At 36.0% G+C, this 18,589-nt stretch overlaps 1 protein-coding gene across 2 annotated transcripts in view; it reads left to right on the forward strand.

The window, feature by feature from the left end:
• Positions 1-18,589, forward strand: part of LOC138706037 (Krueppel-like factor 8) — an 877,162-nt gene that overhangs the window by 477,861 nt on the left and 380,712 nt on the right. For both annotated transcript variants that reach the window (XM_069834934.1, XM_069834935.1), the window contains one exon: positions 7,339-7,422. In XM_069834934.1, coding sequence (XP_069691035.1) covers positions 7,339-7,422 — 84 coding nt within the window. The remainder of the gene's footprint in view (positions 1-7,338; positions 7,423-18,589) is intronic.

Here is an 18,589-nt window from a genome sequence, read left to right on the forward strand (position 1 = left end):
ATCATCATCATCTTTTTTCTCCTTTGTCATCATTAGACCCTATTAGTCATTACTGAAATGCTGTTTTCATCTAATGGTTAGTCATCCTGTGTTTCTTTGTCCGTTCGCAATGTAATGTGATGCGTTATAATGTTCGTTAATTATTCGTGATTTCAACCTGTGCAGATGATACAGTTGAATTTATTCATTGTAAAAGCATTCGGTTCAGTTAGTATGTCTCCGCAGTGATTACAGGCTTAAGAAATCAAAACGTGGATTCAAATTACATAAAAATAACCGGAAACATATATTAGAATGCCACCTCAAATATTCGTATGCATAAATAATAATCAATATAAGAGTCTTAAGACAGGACGACACAATATGGTATAAATTGTTTATTGCAGTAGTGGAAGAATTTTTTTGGAAAAAAAATTGTAGAAAGAAGGAATAAAAGTAAATTGACAATATTTAAACAATCTTCATTTTGCGGACGACTTAATGATTTTGTCTAACTCTAAAAAGCTACAATCAGTGATCCAAAAATTATGTATAGAAAGCTTGAAAAATATGATTAGTTACAGCCTAAATTTCAGCAATTTCGAAGTCATGCTCAATGAGTTCATACAGGAAGAAATTATAGATGATGAGTATGGACTACAATTTTGGATGTTTATTTTTATTTTATTGGGTTCTATTGGGTTATTTACGACGCTGTATCAACATCTGAGGTTATTTAGCGTCTGAATGATATGAAGGTGACAATGCCAGTGAAATGAGTCCAACACTGACAGTTACCCAGCATTTGCTCGTATTGGGTTGAGGGAAAACCCCGGAAAAAACCTCAACCAGGTAACTTGCCCCGACCGGGATTCGAACCCGGGCCAACTGGTTTCGCGGCCAGACGCGCTGACCGTTACTCCACAGGATTTTGGATGTTAAAAGCTATTTTATTCTTACGCCAACAAATACTTTTGGTAGAAATAACGTAACATTATATGTTTGAAACGGAAACTATTCAGTGATTGCATTTTATCATTTCTCACTTTTCAATCCGAAATGTTAACGTTTACCAAGAAAGCAATTCAGGGGTACAGACAACACAAAGGAATTGAAGGAATGTATGTTAAGCATTACAAGAAGAGATCGCAAAAAGAACCAATGGAACATACAGCAAGTAATGGTGAAAAACATTTATACAAAAAATTGTAAATCTTAAACGGAATTAGCCACCGCCGGCTTAGCTCGGTCGGTTAAGGCGCTTGTCTGCCGATCCGGAGTTGCGCTCGGGCTCGGGTTCGATTCCCGCTTGGGCTGATTACCTGGTTGGGTTTTTTTCGAGGTTTTCCCCAACCGTAAGGCAAATGTCAGGTAATCTATGGCGAATACTCGACGTCATCTCTCTATCACCAGTTCCATTGACGCTAAATAACATCGTAGTTGATACAGCGTCGTTCAATAACCAAGTAAACGGAATTGACGGCGAAAGGAACTGGCCACTCTACCCCATTATCTTCTGGCCTAGTTGTCTCATAAGTGCTGCTTTTAGGTATTACTTGTGAGGTTCAGATCTGTCTTCGGACAGCTGACCAAACCAAACTGAATTGGGCTGGTATCTAGCATGTAGAACAGATAAGACATGGTCAACAGAAATTCTTTACTAGATTCCAAGGAATATCAAGAGATCAAGAAAATAACTACTCCAACTACCAGTGTATACATGGGCAGATGAAATCAAACCCGTTACCAGAGTCCAATGGGAAAATAAGGCTTTAGATAAGAAAAATTATAAGAAACTTGAGAAGACCTCCATCCTGAAGTAGATTGGCAATGCTTGAAGATGATGAATCGATAATATATGTAGAAAGAGAGAGAGAATAAAAGGAACAAACTAGCAAAGAGATAAATAAACGGGTTAAGAGAAGTATAAGTATGGCAAATGAAGTCCGAAATAAACGTGCTGGTGCAGAAGCTAATCGTATTTTCTGCTTAACACGATCTACCAAATGAACCTCCTTAAGTGTTATTCTAGAAGTACGTATCGCTATTTATGGTGTAAATAAATATAATTCATTTCTTTTCAGACTGTAGTCAGGTGGGTGTAGATATTCCAGTGAAATAAATTCACGCTGTCCGCAGTACTCCGATTATAAATTGGACAATTTGGAACACCGCAACGTTCTACCATCTTGCTTCGTTCTCACATAAAAGTCAATGAAGCTTGACGCAAGGGAAAGAATGAGTTATAAATACCCTGTAATATATCTAGCCCTCCTTAATGTCTGTTATCTCTCATAATAAACTGATACCTGATACAAATTGGCGACCGGCCAATTATGTGAACGATAAAAAGATAGAATTAATAGTCGGTCTTGGGTTAAAAATGCGCGATCCTGTACTGGTTTACGTAAAAAAAAAACACTTTAAATCTTGCAGCGCAGCTCCTGAGCAATATCATTATGACGTAGAAAATGCCAACTGAGCATACGCGGAAGGCATTGTTAACTAATCGTCGATCAGTAGCCATTACGGACAATGTAAAGGTAACATTACATAAAATGTCTCGTCGAATTGCTTGTAGGATTACCCCACTTTCATGTAATTAAATTAAAGTGTAATTCTGACTGAAATATAGGCCTACGGCGACTTTTTTTAAGTCAAGCCTGGCCAGAATTATGTCTTCAGTAATTATACACAGATTAATTGGGCATATAAAGAGATATTCTCTTTTATCAGACATGTTAAGTTGTTTTCCGAATCAGAAAATAAGAATTATGAAATACCTACTACTGTATCTACGCCTATGTGTGTGCGTATGTAAGATTAATAGGTCACGGTTATTCGAAGAACTGAAAGAAATGTCTGCTTCCCACGTCTGTGATTCAGCTTCAATTTCCGACAGATCTAAAACGAATTTATGTTGTCAAAGTGATAGAATTGGAGCAGATTTTCTCGAGGTACAGCGTTTAATTACCGAAAAATTTAAAATTCTTTGTTCTGACTTACTTTGTCTATATACCAAAATAACACAGATTTTGGCTAATTATATCCGCATCACTTTTATAGTCTTATTTAATGACGCTGTATCAACTACTAGGTTATTTAGCGTCAAGAGAATTGGCGAGATGAGACCTAAAATTCACCATATGATACAGTTTCTTTCTAAATACTCCCAAATGCCACACAACTGCTGGATTAAAACACAGCAGAAATTTTGGACCCAAAATATATAATGCATTAATTAGAGCTTACCCTGAGCTAAGTACACTTAACACACAGATTTAAAAAACAAATCAGGTTAATTATTTAATTGTTTAAGCTAATTGAGTTAAAATTGGTGCTCTAATATTCATGTACTTTTGTATTTTCTATTTGTATATAGACCCTATTATTACATGCTGTATGTATTTTACTATTTATTAATGTTATTGTGCTCAATGAACTCTCTTAATTTTGTGATATATTTTGTATAACTGATCTGAACTGCGCCCGAGGACGAGCTTCTGCTCTTTCGGGCTGCAATGCCTACTGTAGCTCAAGTGTAAAGTATTAAATAAATAAATAAATAAATAAATAAATAAATAAATAAATAAATAAATAAGTAAATAAGTAAATAAGTAAATAAGTAAATAAGTAAATAAGTAAATAAATAAGTAAATAAATAAATGATTACCTCACATTCGCCTTACATTTTGAGGGAGACTTCGGAAAATACCCAACCAGATAACCAAAGCGGGAATCGAACCTAACCTAAGCGCAGCTCCTTATCAACAGCCAAACTCACCTACGCGTGAGCTACGCGGAAGCCCCAGAATCAGTCGTATTCAAAAATGTCCGTTAAAAAAGTGGATTGTTCTAGAGAGTTCTTCTCGCCCACAGATTTCATTGGCCATAATTTGTGTCTAGAAAAACAAAATTATGAACCAGTAACTCTGTTTATTATCGCTTTTTAGAACTGACTAATGATTCTATTTAAATTAAGATGTGTAAATACTGTGTATGGATTTAATTAAAAATAAAGTCATATCAAAAACTTTTTCCTTGAATTTTTAATTATGTTCTGATTGTACATATGCAGTGTAAAATATTACCATGGCAACTAAAGCTTACGATTAAACAAAACCTGCATGGTATAGTCAAAGAACAAGGTACAATAAAAATGTAGGGAGAAAGTTTTTGATGTCACTGTATATTGATCCCTATTCTTCCTTGTAAGTGTGTGTCATAATACACTTCGTCTTATTTGTTAGTCTATGTTAAGTAATTATGTTTCTGACATGTATTAATCCCTTCGAGTACGACTACATACTTTAGCGTGTATGCTTGATGCAAAGTTAAGAATTCGAGGATCCACGGTACCTCAAACTCCGATGAACTACTGCTTTCAGTACAGTGGCCATGGAATCAGAGTTTGATTCAGGCATCTGAAGCATTTTGACAGCGCGCAGCAGTATGTGTGACCTCAGAGAATCGCACAAAAAGCTGTAAATGAGTGAGATTCTGTAAGTGTGTAGTGCAGGCATGCGCCGAGGTTGTCTCTCTTGGAATGGACTCACGTGGCTGTCATCAAAAGAAAGAGAGAAGTGATTTGTCTTGTAGGAACCAAACAGAAATCCTGAACATAAAAGATGGCATTCTTCGCTCTGAGCTTAAAGATCTTGATTGTGTTTCTCTCCAAAAGCTTTTTTCTTTTTTTGTTCACAGATTACACTTAGTTGCTGAAATTGAATAATCGTATACAGATGGGAATACTTCACGCATTAAGCATCGGTAATTGACATCTATTATACAGATTTCCACCTCGAAACATTTCGTTAAACCAAACTATTATTTTAACATATTTTACTCCTTCTGCTACTATAAAGGATTAATACTTCTATTACTCTTCCTAATGACATAGTATACTGTATAAATACTATCAACAGTAATGTCAGAAGTGCTGATATTTTTCGGCAAATTAAATGAGCTTAACGAATATTGCTTGTCATGATAATTTCTACGGTAGACCGCAGATCGAAAATTAGTTATTTCGCGACAAGAAACATGAGCTCGAAAGCGAAATTAAATTACTGGGGAAAACTATTTTGCAAATTTCGGCATAGATAATTTCTATGCGAACAATTGAATCCTACTGATATGCATTAAAATATTTCTCCTGTGAAAGTAGAGATTATAAATGCATATTAACGTTCTGCAAATATGAAATTAATGGGGGAACATATGAGATTGTAATGTAATAATTAGTGCTTGGATTTTTAGATGCTAAAAATCGGGAAAATATTTATGTTTTATGTGGGAAAAATATGTTACAAGAAAGGAAAAATATTTAATTATGTTTCAGTTGAAACAATATGGTGTCGCGCCAACTGCTGAAGAATTACAGTAGACTACACAATGAGATTCATCTTCAAGTTGTCCATCACAAATGAATGAAGATTATCGCGGAACACTGCCTTGTGCTGAGAAAAAGAGCGCCCTGCAGTGTTGCCAACACATCAATTGTATCCCCGTCAGTCTAACACCTCGAAATCCGTCAGAATCCGTCAAAATTTAAAAAAATAATAATAAGACCCACTCAATCATATATACATATATATACAAATAAAAAGCAAATTGTAACCAACTTACCAATCTTGATTACAATAATAGTTCATCCACATCATCTATACTTATTTTTTTGAAAGATGGAACATGACAGGAGCGTTGCGATCGGAAAAACAACTGAATGTCACATAGCGTGGTAGGCCTGTTGCTATGGTAACAACGGTTGAGTTGCCAAACTTACCGTTCCCACATGGCGAGTGCTTAATAGCTCTCTTGGCGACATTTATTGTGCACACAATGTTAGCATTGGTACGTTTCGTGTTTGATTCTCTGTCGATTTTATATCGCGTCAATTGTCAACGAATGTTTTAACTTCAGCTATCTTAATGTCAATTGCTAGCTTCCATCAGCTAGCAGCATGATAGTCCATATTGGCAATATAGCATTGTTGTTTGAAGCTCGGCCGCTGAACTGTCATGTCCCATCTTTCAAAAAAACAAGTATACCTCTAGTTCTGCAGTTGATGTGCTGGGGTGGTCTACGCTCCCCCAAAAATTAAACAACTAAAAATCACAGCAGCTAAAAAAGTCAAAAGACGATGTAAATCGTAATTTCCGTCGGGTAATCCGTCACCTGTCAAAGCCATTCTTTTCCCGTCCGCTGCGTTGAAATTCCGTCAGATTTGACGGAATTTCCGTCCAGTTGGCAACACTGGCGCCCTGGCCATTGAGAAAAAACTTGCACTTCCTAGAGACATGTTTATATTTGGAAACGAAACTAGTTTCCACGAACTGTGTAATGTAATTTTTAAAATTCGTATTTTCTCTTATTGTGTCATTTATAAGTGTGTCGTGCTATCCTTCATAAAAATCACTTCAAATTCACTACAATTTTGATTTTAAGTTTGTATTCATATTCCATTTTTCTGCACTGTGTTAGTAAGCTTCTCACTATTGATTATAAACGTTGATTTAATTTTTTTTAAATACTTGTTTATCTCACAAAATTCCTTTCAGCATTGCTATTGCAGATCGATCTTCAATTATTCTCTCTATAATTCAGAATCATCATTTCCTGTTTTGTAATTTCAACTCGCAAATATATATTGTTAGCACAAGACGTGTTAATGCACTCTTTGGCTTCTTGAAATAATAATTTTGACCACTGTCACTAATTTCTGTACATAATATTGAGATTTATTAACATTTATTGTAATTCCAATTCTTCGTATTCTTCCAGCAAGTTTTTTTTATATTATGTACATGTAGTCTTCATTTAGACTATGCCATAACGCATTTTAAGAAAATGCGATTAAACCGATTTGTCTTTCAGTCTACAATAACCATTACACCGAATTTAAATATAAGCTATAAGTTTCAAGAGTAGCGTATTAGATAATAAAATGTTCACATATACTATGGGATAGCCCGCAAATCAGTTGACACAGCAGTTATCACCTCTTCGTTGACTAGCATAGGTGGGAAATTTAAGCACCTAATGTAAGATAGTGAGTAATATGTTATTTCAGTCTTTTTTATTAAATGTTATCTGTATGGCTTTACATTTGTAAAGGAAACCTGTTTACAAAAATAATGCGTATTGTCAACTGATTTATGTACCACCATTTATTTATATCACAGTATGTTCATCATCATGATTAATACATAGGATTGAACTTTCGTGAAAGTGTCGGAGGTGAGTCGTGAGTTGTGTACCGATTCTGCAGCTTTTGTACCACTCCTTAACGCTTTTGTCAGTAAACTATACACAGTATATCTAATTGCACCTAAAGAATAAAATTTCTTTTTGTTGTAGGATGAGAGCGAGTCCCAGTCGAAGAGGTGGCCAGCGAGTGCACCTCGCCCGCCTTCTAGCCCGATGCATCCCACATCCAGAGAGGTAAGTCACTTCATTGTCATATATCAGTTGGGTGTTAGGATCAAAAATTCTTCATTCATGTGGCCAACTAATCCGTTGATTGATTGATTGATTGATTCCACGAGAGCTGAATCCGGGATGGATTCTTGCTCTTAGGCCGTTGAGCCCATTGTCTAAGTCCGACGCTGACAGACGGGCCATCCTTTCTGGGCTCTGCAGTAAGGTCCCATCGGCTACTAACGAGCCCGGAGCCTAGAGATCAGCATGGGAAACCCGTACTACCCCCAGACATCACCCAAGATGATAGATGAAATGAGATGGGAGTGAAGAGTGTTGGCGGAATGATAGAGTACCCGAGAAAAATTATCTACACGTCTGTTTTGTCCACCACAAATTTCACCAAAACCTGACCGAGGATCGAACCCTGGATAAATCTCCAGCAACGCACATATGTAAACATACATAAGCTTACATACACAAATTCAAATTATGTTAATCTAGTCTTTCAGGTAATGCTCCCTGTAAAGCAGATTTGAATAATTTCAAGGGAAAAATTGTTCCAGGGGCGGGTATCGATCCCGGGACCTCTGGTTGAACGTACCAGCGCTCCGCCAACTGAGCTACCCGGAAACTCCACCCGGAAACTCCACCCGGAAACGCCAGAGACCCACATCGAGTGCACACGATGTGGGTCTCTGGCGTTTCGTCAGCCCACGCGAGTTGTGTGGATATAAAGGGAAAAGTTGAGACGGTGTCGGGTGGAGTTTCCGGGTAGCTCAGTTGGCAGAGCGCTGGTACGTTCAACCAGAGGTCCCGGGATCGATACCCGGCCCCGGAACAATTTTTCCCTTGAAATTGTTCAAATTATGTTTTATTTAACGACGCTAACAACTGTCGAGGTTATATCAGATTTGCCGGTGTGCCGGAAGTTTGTCCCGCAGGAGTTCTTTTACATGCCAGTAAATCTACTGACATGAGCCTAGAGAACCCCCAGGAAAAAACAAGGAAAATAATTTAATTGTTTAAATAAATTTATTTATAATTTACACTATCATTCTTTGTTTCTTGCTCATCTTTAATAAGTTTACTTGCGGCTCTGATGTATTTTTTGTCGCATGAAAACCTATGAATCGCAGAGATCGAATACATGCTTACAAGGTTCAATTTCGCCGTCACCTCAGTTCGATTTAAAGAAAGCACAAGCAAGGCGAGGTAAGAAGTTTTGCAGGGCTTTTAATGTGAAAATATGTGAAAGAAACAGCTTTATTTGCGGTTGTGAATCTACAAATAAATTGTTTTCTTTCCCGTGCCTGGTATTTGCTAAGGGTAAAGATACGAGCTGGACATGCACTGGTGTGTCAGATTTAAGCCATTTGACACAGAAAATTAAGAAGCCTCAGCAATCTACTGCTCATAAGAATGCTTGCCTAGATTAATCAGTCCTTGGAGGAACAGAAATTTTATTAGGCAACAGCTTAGCTCAGGTTTCAGACAGAATATTGAAAGACAGACTGATAACATAGGAAAAATCGCTATGTTCTTTCAAAGATAATTGATCATCATCATCATCATCATCAACACTATCATCATTAGATCCATTTTAAGGTTATTATCCACTATATACCCGAGCATATGCTCATTTCGGGTATCTATTCATATGTACCATTCTCAAATGTAAATTGTGAATAAATTTAAATTTGAATTTAACTTTAAAGAACTGTATTTTTTTTAATTTTTCAGAAATTAGATATTGTTTAAATCGTTGGAAAACTATGTAATATCATAAAAGTAGTGAACCCCTTGTCATTTTAGGCACGAACCGCCACTGGTACACTTAAATCCCATCGACCTGGGCCGAGATCGAATCCGCAACCTCGAGCACAGAAGACCAGCACTTTACCGACTGCGCCACCCAGGACGACTGCGTACATAGATACATACTTTACAGTCCTTCACACAGACGTACACAGCGGTTATTATGCTAATTTTTATTCATGTAATGATATCTCAACGCTGAACGCTTCCGTTCAGTGCGCGCTCTAAACATAATATAGTCTCTTCGTTCTGCTTGCTCTCACGGACTAATTCTATGATGGACAAAAGACACTCGCCTGGTGTTCTTCATTTCTGCCAGATAGCGGCGCTGGGAACCTCACGTAATTGCGGGTTCCGGGCCAATTTCTCGGAAACATGCTTACACGCCACGATACTATTTTTCTGCAATATCATCCATTCACTCACATCGAAAAGGGATGGACAAAATTAATTTCTCATCACGCACTCTTGTATCGTGTGTGTATATATGTAGGCCTATGTAACTTGTATAATGTATGTATGTATGTATGTATGTATGTATGTATGCTCCATTCCTCTCTCATTATCTTTTTCGCTAGAAGCGTTGAATTTGTGAGGGTGAAAAATGTCATTTTCATACTCGTAGTTCCGTTTCATATTATACAATAATTAATTCACTTAGACAACACAGAATTGGCTATTACTCATTACTATTTATATACATTTAGTCACTGTAACTTACTTGCCGAATAGCCTATATCGTGGGTTTACAAGCGAAACACATTAAGTCAAAATTATTACTTCTGGAAAAAAAAAAAAAAAAAAAGGCGTATTAGCCTATATAATATACATAATGTATGTAGGCTATATAAACTTAGAATTGCAAAATTAAATACACATAAAGACATAAAGAGCAACAACTTACTAAAAATAATATTTTGAGGATTCATTATTGTAGGAGCTTTCAAAACGCATTTTTTCTCAGAGGTAATATTTTTTACTTAATGTGTTTTGCTTTTAAACCGACGATATGTTACAGATAATTTTGTGAAGTTATATTAACCAAAATGTGCAATAAATATTGACTTGAGAAAACTTTATAAATATAAAGAAAATAGTAATTAGTGTGCAAGGCTGACGGTGGGATCGTTGCACACGTGCCAACTTAAATAAGTGTACAATTTACAAGAATTGTAAATATTGTGGAGCAAGTTCCTGGTGACCGGCCTTCGGCTAATAAAGTTGGGTCATCGTTTTGTGTAGCACGTAATTCTAGACACACGAACATGTTATAAACAAATTTATGCAGCACAAGGTAAATTTACCTTTTTATTTGTGAAATTACACTTGAAAGAATTGAACTTGAGGCTATACTGCCTACAGGTAGAGTTGCTACCGTGTTAGCTTCATGGTGGATTATGATTGCATAATTTTGTGCGCGAGGTGTGTTTAGACTGAGGACAAATTAAGTATTTTGGTGCAGCAAGTGTCTTGCCGCAGATAACCGAGGGACACTTTCTCCTTGTGAGGTCTCGTCTCCACTTCTGATATCGCCCCTTACTGATCTCTACTGGGCATGCGCGCAACATGATATCACGTAGATCCTATAGACTAGTATTAGAAGGAAATACCTCTGTTGTTAAGACAGCCTTCTTGTTTTTATGCAGGTGTGTTGGCTACCTACAGCAAGAGGGTTCTATACGTTCACCGAAACTAGGAATTTGGTTTCTTTATCAAATGTAAATACTTCAAATTGTAGGTCATCACACGGGGCCGAATTTGCATTTCTTGGCAACTTGTATGCGATTATAGGCCTATAAAACGTGTAAAAAATTACTAACTCTTATAAAAATAATTATAATATAATACATTATATTATGGGGTGAACCTCTTTTAGAGAAACCGCATCGCAGCAATCCGGCTCTCGACCGAGCCGTTCGCAGTTGACTTTTACGCAGAGAGCGTGTATTAGTAATCCAACACATCACAAACTAATAACGTATTAAATAATAATATATATTTAAAATAAGCATTTAAAACATCACTAACTTACCGAAGAAGCTGTCTACTTTGTAGTTCAAAACATTTACCGTGCGTGTTACAGAAGTGACGCGTCACTCGTTTCAGTTCTTTGAGAGTATGTGAATTATTTGTGTACAATTTGTATTTTAGAGTTTCCTGGAGATAAACAGACACGAGGCGTGAGGTCGAGGCTTTGTTAATTCAACACACCACAGTAGCTAATAGCTAAAAAGGTGTGTTTTCTTGCTTTGATTGCACTTACGGCATCGAAGGGTCCACGGAAAATAGTCACCGCACATTAGTTTGAGTACTGTCATTAGAGGAGTGCTATGAGTATAGGCCTATGCATTTTGAGGGTAACTGTCCAAGAATCGAATTCATACGAACAAGGATTTGTGTTTATATGATCTATAGCCTGCACGAGACAATGAATTTATGCTGAATAGTGAAAGATTATTTATTTTCTAGTACAGGACTGGGCATATTACGTGATTCTGAGAAATGAGCGCTGTGTGCTTTAAAGAGCGAGTCTTGCGAGCGCTCTGACGTATGCATACTGTACGTCATTCAGGGTCGGTGCAGTGGTGACTGCAGTATGATGGCGAATTTTGAAGACGGAGCTTCCGCTCATACACTAAACCGTCCCGCTATTCCCAATGCTTGTAATGTATCATGGGAGGAGGAATTTTTTTGGTAGAGAGCAGTGGATTAGCAAAGTGTTTAATTTGGCATAAAACACTCCAACTGATTAAGAAGTTCAATATCCAACGACATTATTCTTTACAACATGCTACTGAATATGACAAATATGTTGGTAATGAACGCCATAAATTAATACAACTTAAAGCAAATGTTTCTCAGGTGCATTATATTAGAGTATCTATTTGATATTTACATTGCATTATAGGTTATTATACATTTAGTAATACATAATTTTAAATTACACAAGTATTATGATATATCATAGTATAGTATATTACAGTTCATGATATATCATATATCATATTATATATCATGAACTGTAATATGCTATACTATGATATATCATAATATTTGTATAATTTAAAATTATATATTACTAAATGTACTATAATAACTTATAATGAAATATAAATATCGAATAGATACTCTAATATAATGTACCTGAGAAACATTTGCTTTAAGTTGTATTAATTTATGGTCATATCATGTATCATATATCATATCATATATTATATTATAAGAGTGTTATAAATTCTGTAATGTACAATGGATTGATGTAGGCATAATATCCTTATAAACTATTATGTACTGACAGACTGAATGACTAGAACAACCGTGGCTCTTGTTATATTAATGCAGGGAAGGTAGCTGTAATGCGAGTCCGCCACTGCGTGAGCGTTCTTCTCTGGTTTGGAATTGAAGCGCCTTGCGGAGCGAGAGCAGCTCTGGCCGACCAAATGGAGCCGCTCTGTTCTAGTACGTGAAGAACATTGAGAAGTACCGAGTAAAGAATTATTTGTAAATTTTTTTATATATTAGGTAGGTTAAAAACAAGTGTATATTTGCTACGTAAACATGGATATGATCATCTTTCTTACGTGACAGATCTAACGGGTTGTACGTTGGATCTTATTTATAATGAAGAGTTATGATCAGTAATGCTTTATTTATTTTGTAATGCAATACAGTAAATGCTCAAAATCATGGATACCGTCTTCTGTACAAAGCTATAAACAAATAGCAGGAATTGGCTTTTGCACTGGATTATGCCGACATATTCTCTGACTACTGCCGCTGCTTTTGCGTTACTAATAAGTTAATAAAAAAGATTTAGAATTGGGTAACTGATAATTTCGATATCTCGATACCCAAGATACTTGAAAGTAATGAAAAACGATCGCTACATTCGGGGAAATGACTGAATACCTTTTCGATACATTTTAGTTTTTAGGGTATTATCTTCTTTCTTTCTTCATTTTTTCTTTCTTTGTTTTTTCTTTGGTTCTATGTTCCTTTTCTTTCTTTCTTCTTCCTTTCTTTCTTTTTTCTTTGTTTCTTTTTATGTTTCTTTCTACTTGTATCTTCCTTTTCTTTCTTTCTTTCTTTCTTTCTTTCCTTCTTTCTATGATTTCGTTTTAGCAATAGAGTCGATTTCCACTCTACGAAAATTTATGGGATCTTGTACTAGCCTATAATATACGTTTCGCATTCTACAGATATGTGTTGACTTTTCCACCACTGGAAAAAAAATTTAACAGTAGGTTGCAAATAATAATGAAACCTGGTAAACCGAAAAATTTGAATAGCACCAATCTTGCGGTTGGGAAATTCCTTAGTAACGGTGCGTAAGAGGAATTCCAAAGGATATGACGTAGCCTATTATAAAAGGTTTGTTATTTCCGCATGCTGCCCAAAATGATTTCGATAAGGTATAAGACGTGTGAATTAATTTCAGATAACTAACTATGAACGTGAGGCCAGCAGTCGGCTCGTCGGTCTGGGCCCTTCAAGGGCTGTGGCGCCACGGATTATTATTATCTAAAATTCAGAAAGTTCGGTATTTTCCAGAAGAATAATTCATTTAAACCTAGGAATTCCTCACGTGCTTCTTAAATAAGACTTGACCCATGAGAAGCGCGGAATATATTAGTAGAAGTTATTAATCGCAGACGATCTGGCTCAGTGCAACCGCTATTGTTAATTGTAATACGGGGATAACCGAAAAGCTGAAGAAAATTGTAATAAAGTAATTCTCAAACACTTTTGCACTCACTTTCAAAGATGTATCTGGTGTCGAAGCTCTAAAACAGATATCTATCGGAAATCAACTCCTCTCTACAAAAATAATTTCCTCCACAACATGTATAGGCCTATCGCAAATTATGATTGTTACGTATATTCATAAGTAGATATATAACAATGGTAGACAGAATGGCCTGGAAGGCCAAAACATAGGACCGCCACATTCAATCCAAGGTTCGCAGTAGGTGGTGGTGCAGCGCACAAAAGCTGGTGGCCATGCTTTTAACATCTTGTACCATTAAAAGAATAAACGTTGTTAATACTGTTTTAGTGGTTGTTGACTGTCATAAACGACGTCATACATAACGTACGGACGCATTAACGCTCTGTATTGACCCAAGGAAGCACTTAACCACATGTGCTCATTCTGATTCCACATAGTATAGGCTATCCCAGAAAAAAAAAATGTTACAGGTAGAACTATTAAACCACAAGAAGTTCTGATGTCGCGCGAGTGACAAGGAAATGAAAACCTCATGTGACATATAAAACTATTTCTCTAGTACATTAATTAATAATTAATGAAATATGTAAATAAAATTGACAGTAACACTATACATTGATAAATCTCTGTACATTCTGTGTAGTTGTTGCTTCTGCGATGAACAATAATATGGCATAAGGTTATTTCTGTCTCTGATTGAGGTTCTGGCTGATATGTACACTGGCTCGCAAAACTTTTGTCCGATATACTGTACAGTTTTTCTCGTATAGTTGGTATTTGTACTCACTTTAGAACAGTAGAGCGTATTCCGAATCTCAGCGCTGAGCAATCTGATGGCATCACGACGTTCCGAATTTCAACGATGACGTCACTGATGCTCCACCGGTGTCGCACCGGTTCCATCAGCTTGCAGAGGTGGTGGCAGTCTCCATCAGCCGTCATCAGTGAATCTGATTGGTTCTTGTAAAGGGCGAGAATTAGCAGACGAATGACATCGTGCACTGTTGTGTCATGGCGGTGTGTTCTGCTTTGGTTGTGTTGTATTATTTGTAATGAGCACAACGTAAAAACAGTATGTTAATGCTTATGAGCGAACATGTCAACGGACCAGTTATTACTGCCGGTTCAAGAAATAAATTGTTTATGCTCTCTTTTCTTTGAACGAGATGACAGTATGGAAATTTCGCAAAATCTTGCTAGTGTAGCGCAGACAACAACTTGTACAGCCGCCATGACAGTCATCGAAACTTCCAGCAGTTTTGTTCCTATTTCGCTGCAGCGTGACGTCATTGTTGTCCACCGGTCCGGTGAGATTCGGAATACACTCATAGCGTAGGCGGTAGGTAGTCTCCCCGCAGGTAACAAACCACCCCTCCTCACAACAGAAAGGTTGAATCAAGCTACTTAGTACACTTAAAGAGAATACTGTATGTTTACTTAGTGGTCTAGTGATATAGATAAATTTAATAAACACATGCCGTGTTGTAGCTCCTCCTCACGCCACGGATCTTTGCGTTATAAAGCGCCTATAGCTTATTTTTCTTTGGCTGTTGTTATGGTAATAACACTACGCTAATAAAATGACATTGATTAAAGGTGGCACTAACAATCAATAGATTAATATTCTAAAAAATGGGATAAATAATTTTATTAAGAGAAATTTTATGGGTGTGTGTATAATTTAAAACTTGATTGTCAATTATATCCCGTAGGATACAGCACACGTTAAAAAGTTTTGCATATTATTCTCATATAGTAATGGAACGAAAATGTGGATAACGAACTAAAAAATAAGCAAAGCACATAGAAATAGCAAATGTCTGTGCTTTCAACACCAAATATGATATTAGAACCATATCTGATACAACAAAGATGTGTAGATGGAGGAATTGTCCTGTTAAATAAATATAATTATATCAAGTTGCAACATGCACATGCTAGGTAGCATACAGTATTTTCCAGTGTGTGGATATATTGCTGGGAAGTCAAATTCTCTTAAATTTTACACAGAGTTCCTCCTCATAGCCTGGAAATCCAGAAATTCATCCCCAAACAGTGACAGAAATACGTCCACTGCGTTGTGTTGATGTTACATATTCTGGCTGGAACCTTGTGGACCCAGTAGGACGAAATACCTGAATAGGCCTATGACTAATATTTGAGAAAATCTTTTAATCCGAAAATTTTACATTGTCCCATGGATATTCATAATATTCTTGTCAAAACGCGATGTGATCTATTCTATGTTTATGATCCAACGTGGTGTTTATTTATATCTGCAGGGAAGATGAAAACTTTTCCTGGAATATGATATAATAGTCAAGGGAAATAAACAACATGTTTTAAACATTTCGGTGCAAAATAGACTCAATGTTTTATTTCTGTCTGTTACATATACCGTTATTGTTCTAAAAGGTTATCTTTGGTCGATTAGGTAGGTATATATCTGCAACTCAGAGTTCAAATTCCTCCCTTCCCAGGACGACATGTGGAGTGGGGTATGTAGACATATTGCCAACTTAATATCTCACAAAGTTCACTTCCACATTACTTCATAGGACAAAAGTTTTGTGAGCCAGTATACATCTATTATTACCAGGCAGTACATCTCACTTGACGATATGTGTCAGAGGAAGAACAATTGTTTGTATGCATCTGAAGTCTGAATAGTGTAATATGTAGCTGATCGGCGATGTATGCAATGGAGGGGGAAAGGAACTGGCCACTCTACCCCATTATCTCCTGGCCTAGTTGCCTCATAAGTGGTATCTTCTTGGTATCACTTGTGAGGTTCAGACTTGTCTTCGGACAGTTCACCGAACAACAACAAGGTTGTTTCGTTGCTATCGTTATTAGTGTATTATTATTATTATTATTATTATTATCATTATTATTAATCATTATTATTACTGTGAACGCGACAATTAATTTGTAGATTGTGTAGAGACTGCGAAAATGTATGCAAATGCCACCTAAGCCCTTGTGATTTTTCGGTGTTCCTTGTAGCTGAAGACTGAGCGCCATGCTGATTCCCTGTCGCGGGAATTCTACATTATGTCTGTCTAGTGTGAGAAGCAATAAAACCCGTTAAGTGAAAGAAAAGTTATTACTGTTATTATTATTGTTATTATTATTATTATTATTATTATTATTATTATTATTATTATTATTATTGATCTTGGCACCTTATTAGAGGTGCTGGACTATTAATGAAGGTCAATTATTGCAGTGTTCAGTACACCATTTCAACATAAAAGCGCAAAGTTTCAATAAGGAAATTTCTACAGTGACAACAAAGGTCGTGGTTTTTCAGCGTAAAATACCATTCAGAAGTAAAATTTGAATTCGTAATTACATTTTATAGCAAGTAAATTCTTTTAAATAATAATTTATATACCAAACCGAAAATTAAATATCACGGAACATTCAAGTCATTGGGTATAGGGGAAGTTGCTTAGAGATAGGATTATTATGAAGTTTCATGCCATTGGGCACAGGGAAAGTTCTTTGTGGACAGAATTATTATAAAGTTTGGAGGCATTTTTGGCATAGGGAAGTTCTCTAAGGATAGGATTATTATGAGGTATTTAAGACATTGGAAATAGGGAAAGTTCCTTAGGGATAATATTATTATGAAGTTTCAGGACATTGGGCATAAGGAAAAGTTCCTAGGGTTAATATTTTATTATTATGAAGTTTCAAGTCATTGGGTATAAGGGAAGTTGCTTAGGGAAAGGATTATTATGAAGTTTCAAGCCATTGGGCACAGAGAAAGTTCCTTGTGGATAGGATTATTATGAAGTTAAGACCATTTTTGGCATAGGGAAAGTTCTCTAAGGATAGGATTATTGTAAGATATTTAAGACACTGGAAATAGGGAAAGTTCCTTAGGAATAATATTATTATGAAGCGTAAAGACATTTGACATAGGAAAAGTTCCTTAGGGATAGGATTATTATGAAGTTTCAGGACATTGTGCATAAGGAAAAGTTCCTTAAGGGTTAGGATTTTATTACTATGAAGTTTCAGGACATTGTGCATGAGGAAAAGTTTCTTAAGGGTTAGGATTGTATTATTATGAAGTTTGAAGTCAATGGGCAAAGGGAAAATTGTTTAGGGATAGGATTATTATTCAAAACAATGAGCATTTTATACATTTCAGCTTATGGTTACAACACTCAACAAAACTTAAAAAAAAAAAAAAAAAAAAAAAAAAAAAAAAAAAAAAAAAAAAAAAAACCGTCAGGAGTCTGTGAAAGTCATTATACACAAATAAGCAAATTTAATGACAATAGAAAATGTCTTGTATTTCATTTTTTTTTTCTTTTGCTAATATAGTTCGTGCCTTTATTTTTGGAATTCCCGTTGTTGGAATGGAAGCCTAAGGAAATTTAACGACTTAGAAAATTTCTTGCATTTAATGTTTTTTTTCTTCGAGGTATAGCTTGTGCAAATTAATCACATTCAATAGAATAACAGAAATTTGCTTCATAATTGTCGTTGCATAATTTAAAAAATGCTCAGTTATTTTTTAATAACCCTGTATATTTTATAGTATCCACACATCATAATCTGAGCGATTACTGCACTTGTGGCTGATACAACTAACAATGAAAACAATGGAGTAGTAACTCCGATAATAAG

Source organism: Periplaneta americana, chromosome 9, assembly GCF_040183065.1.
Source record: "Periplaneta americana isolate PAMFEO1 chromosome 9, P.americana_PAMFEO1_priV1, whole genome shotgun sequence".
Classification (NCBI taxonomy): domain Eukaryota; kingdom Metazoa; phylum Arthropoda; class Insecta; order Blattodea; family Blattidae; genus Periplaneta; species Periplaneta americana.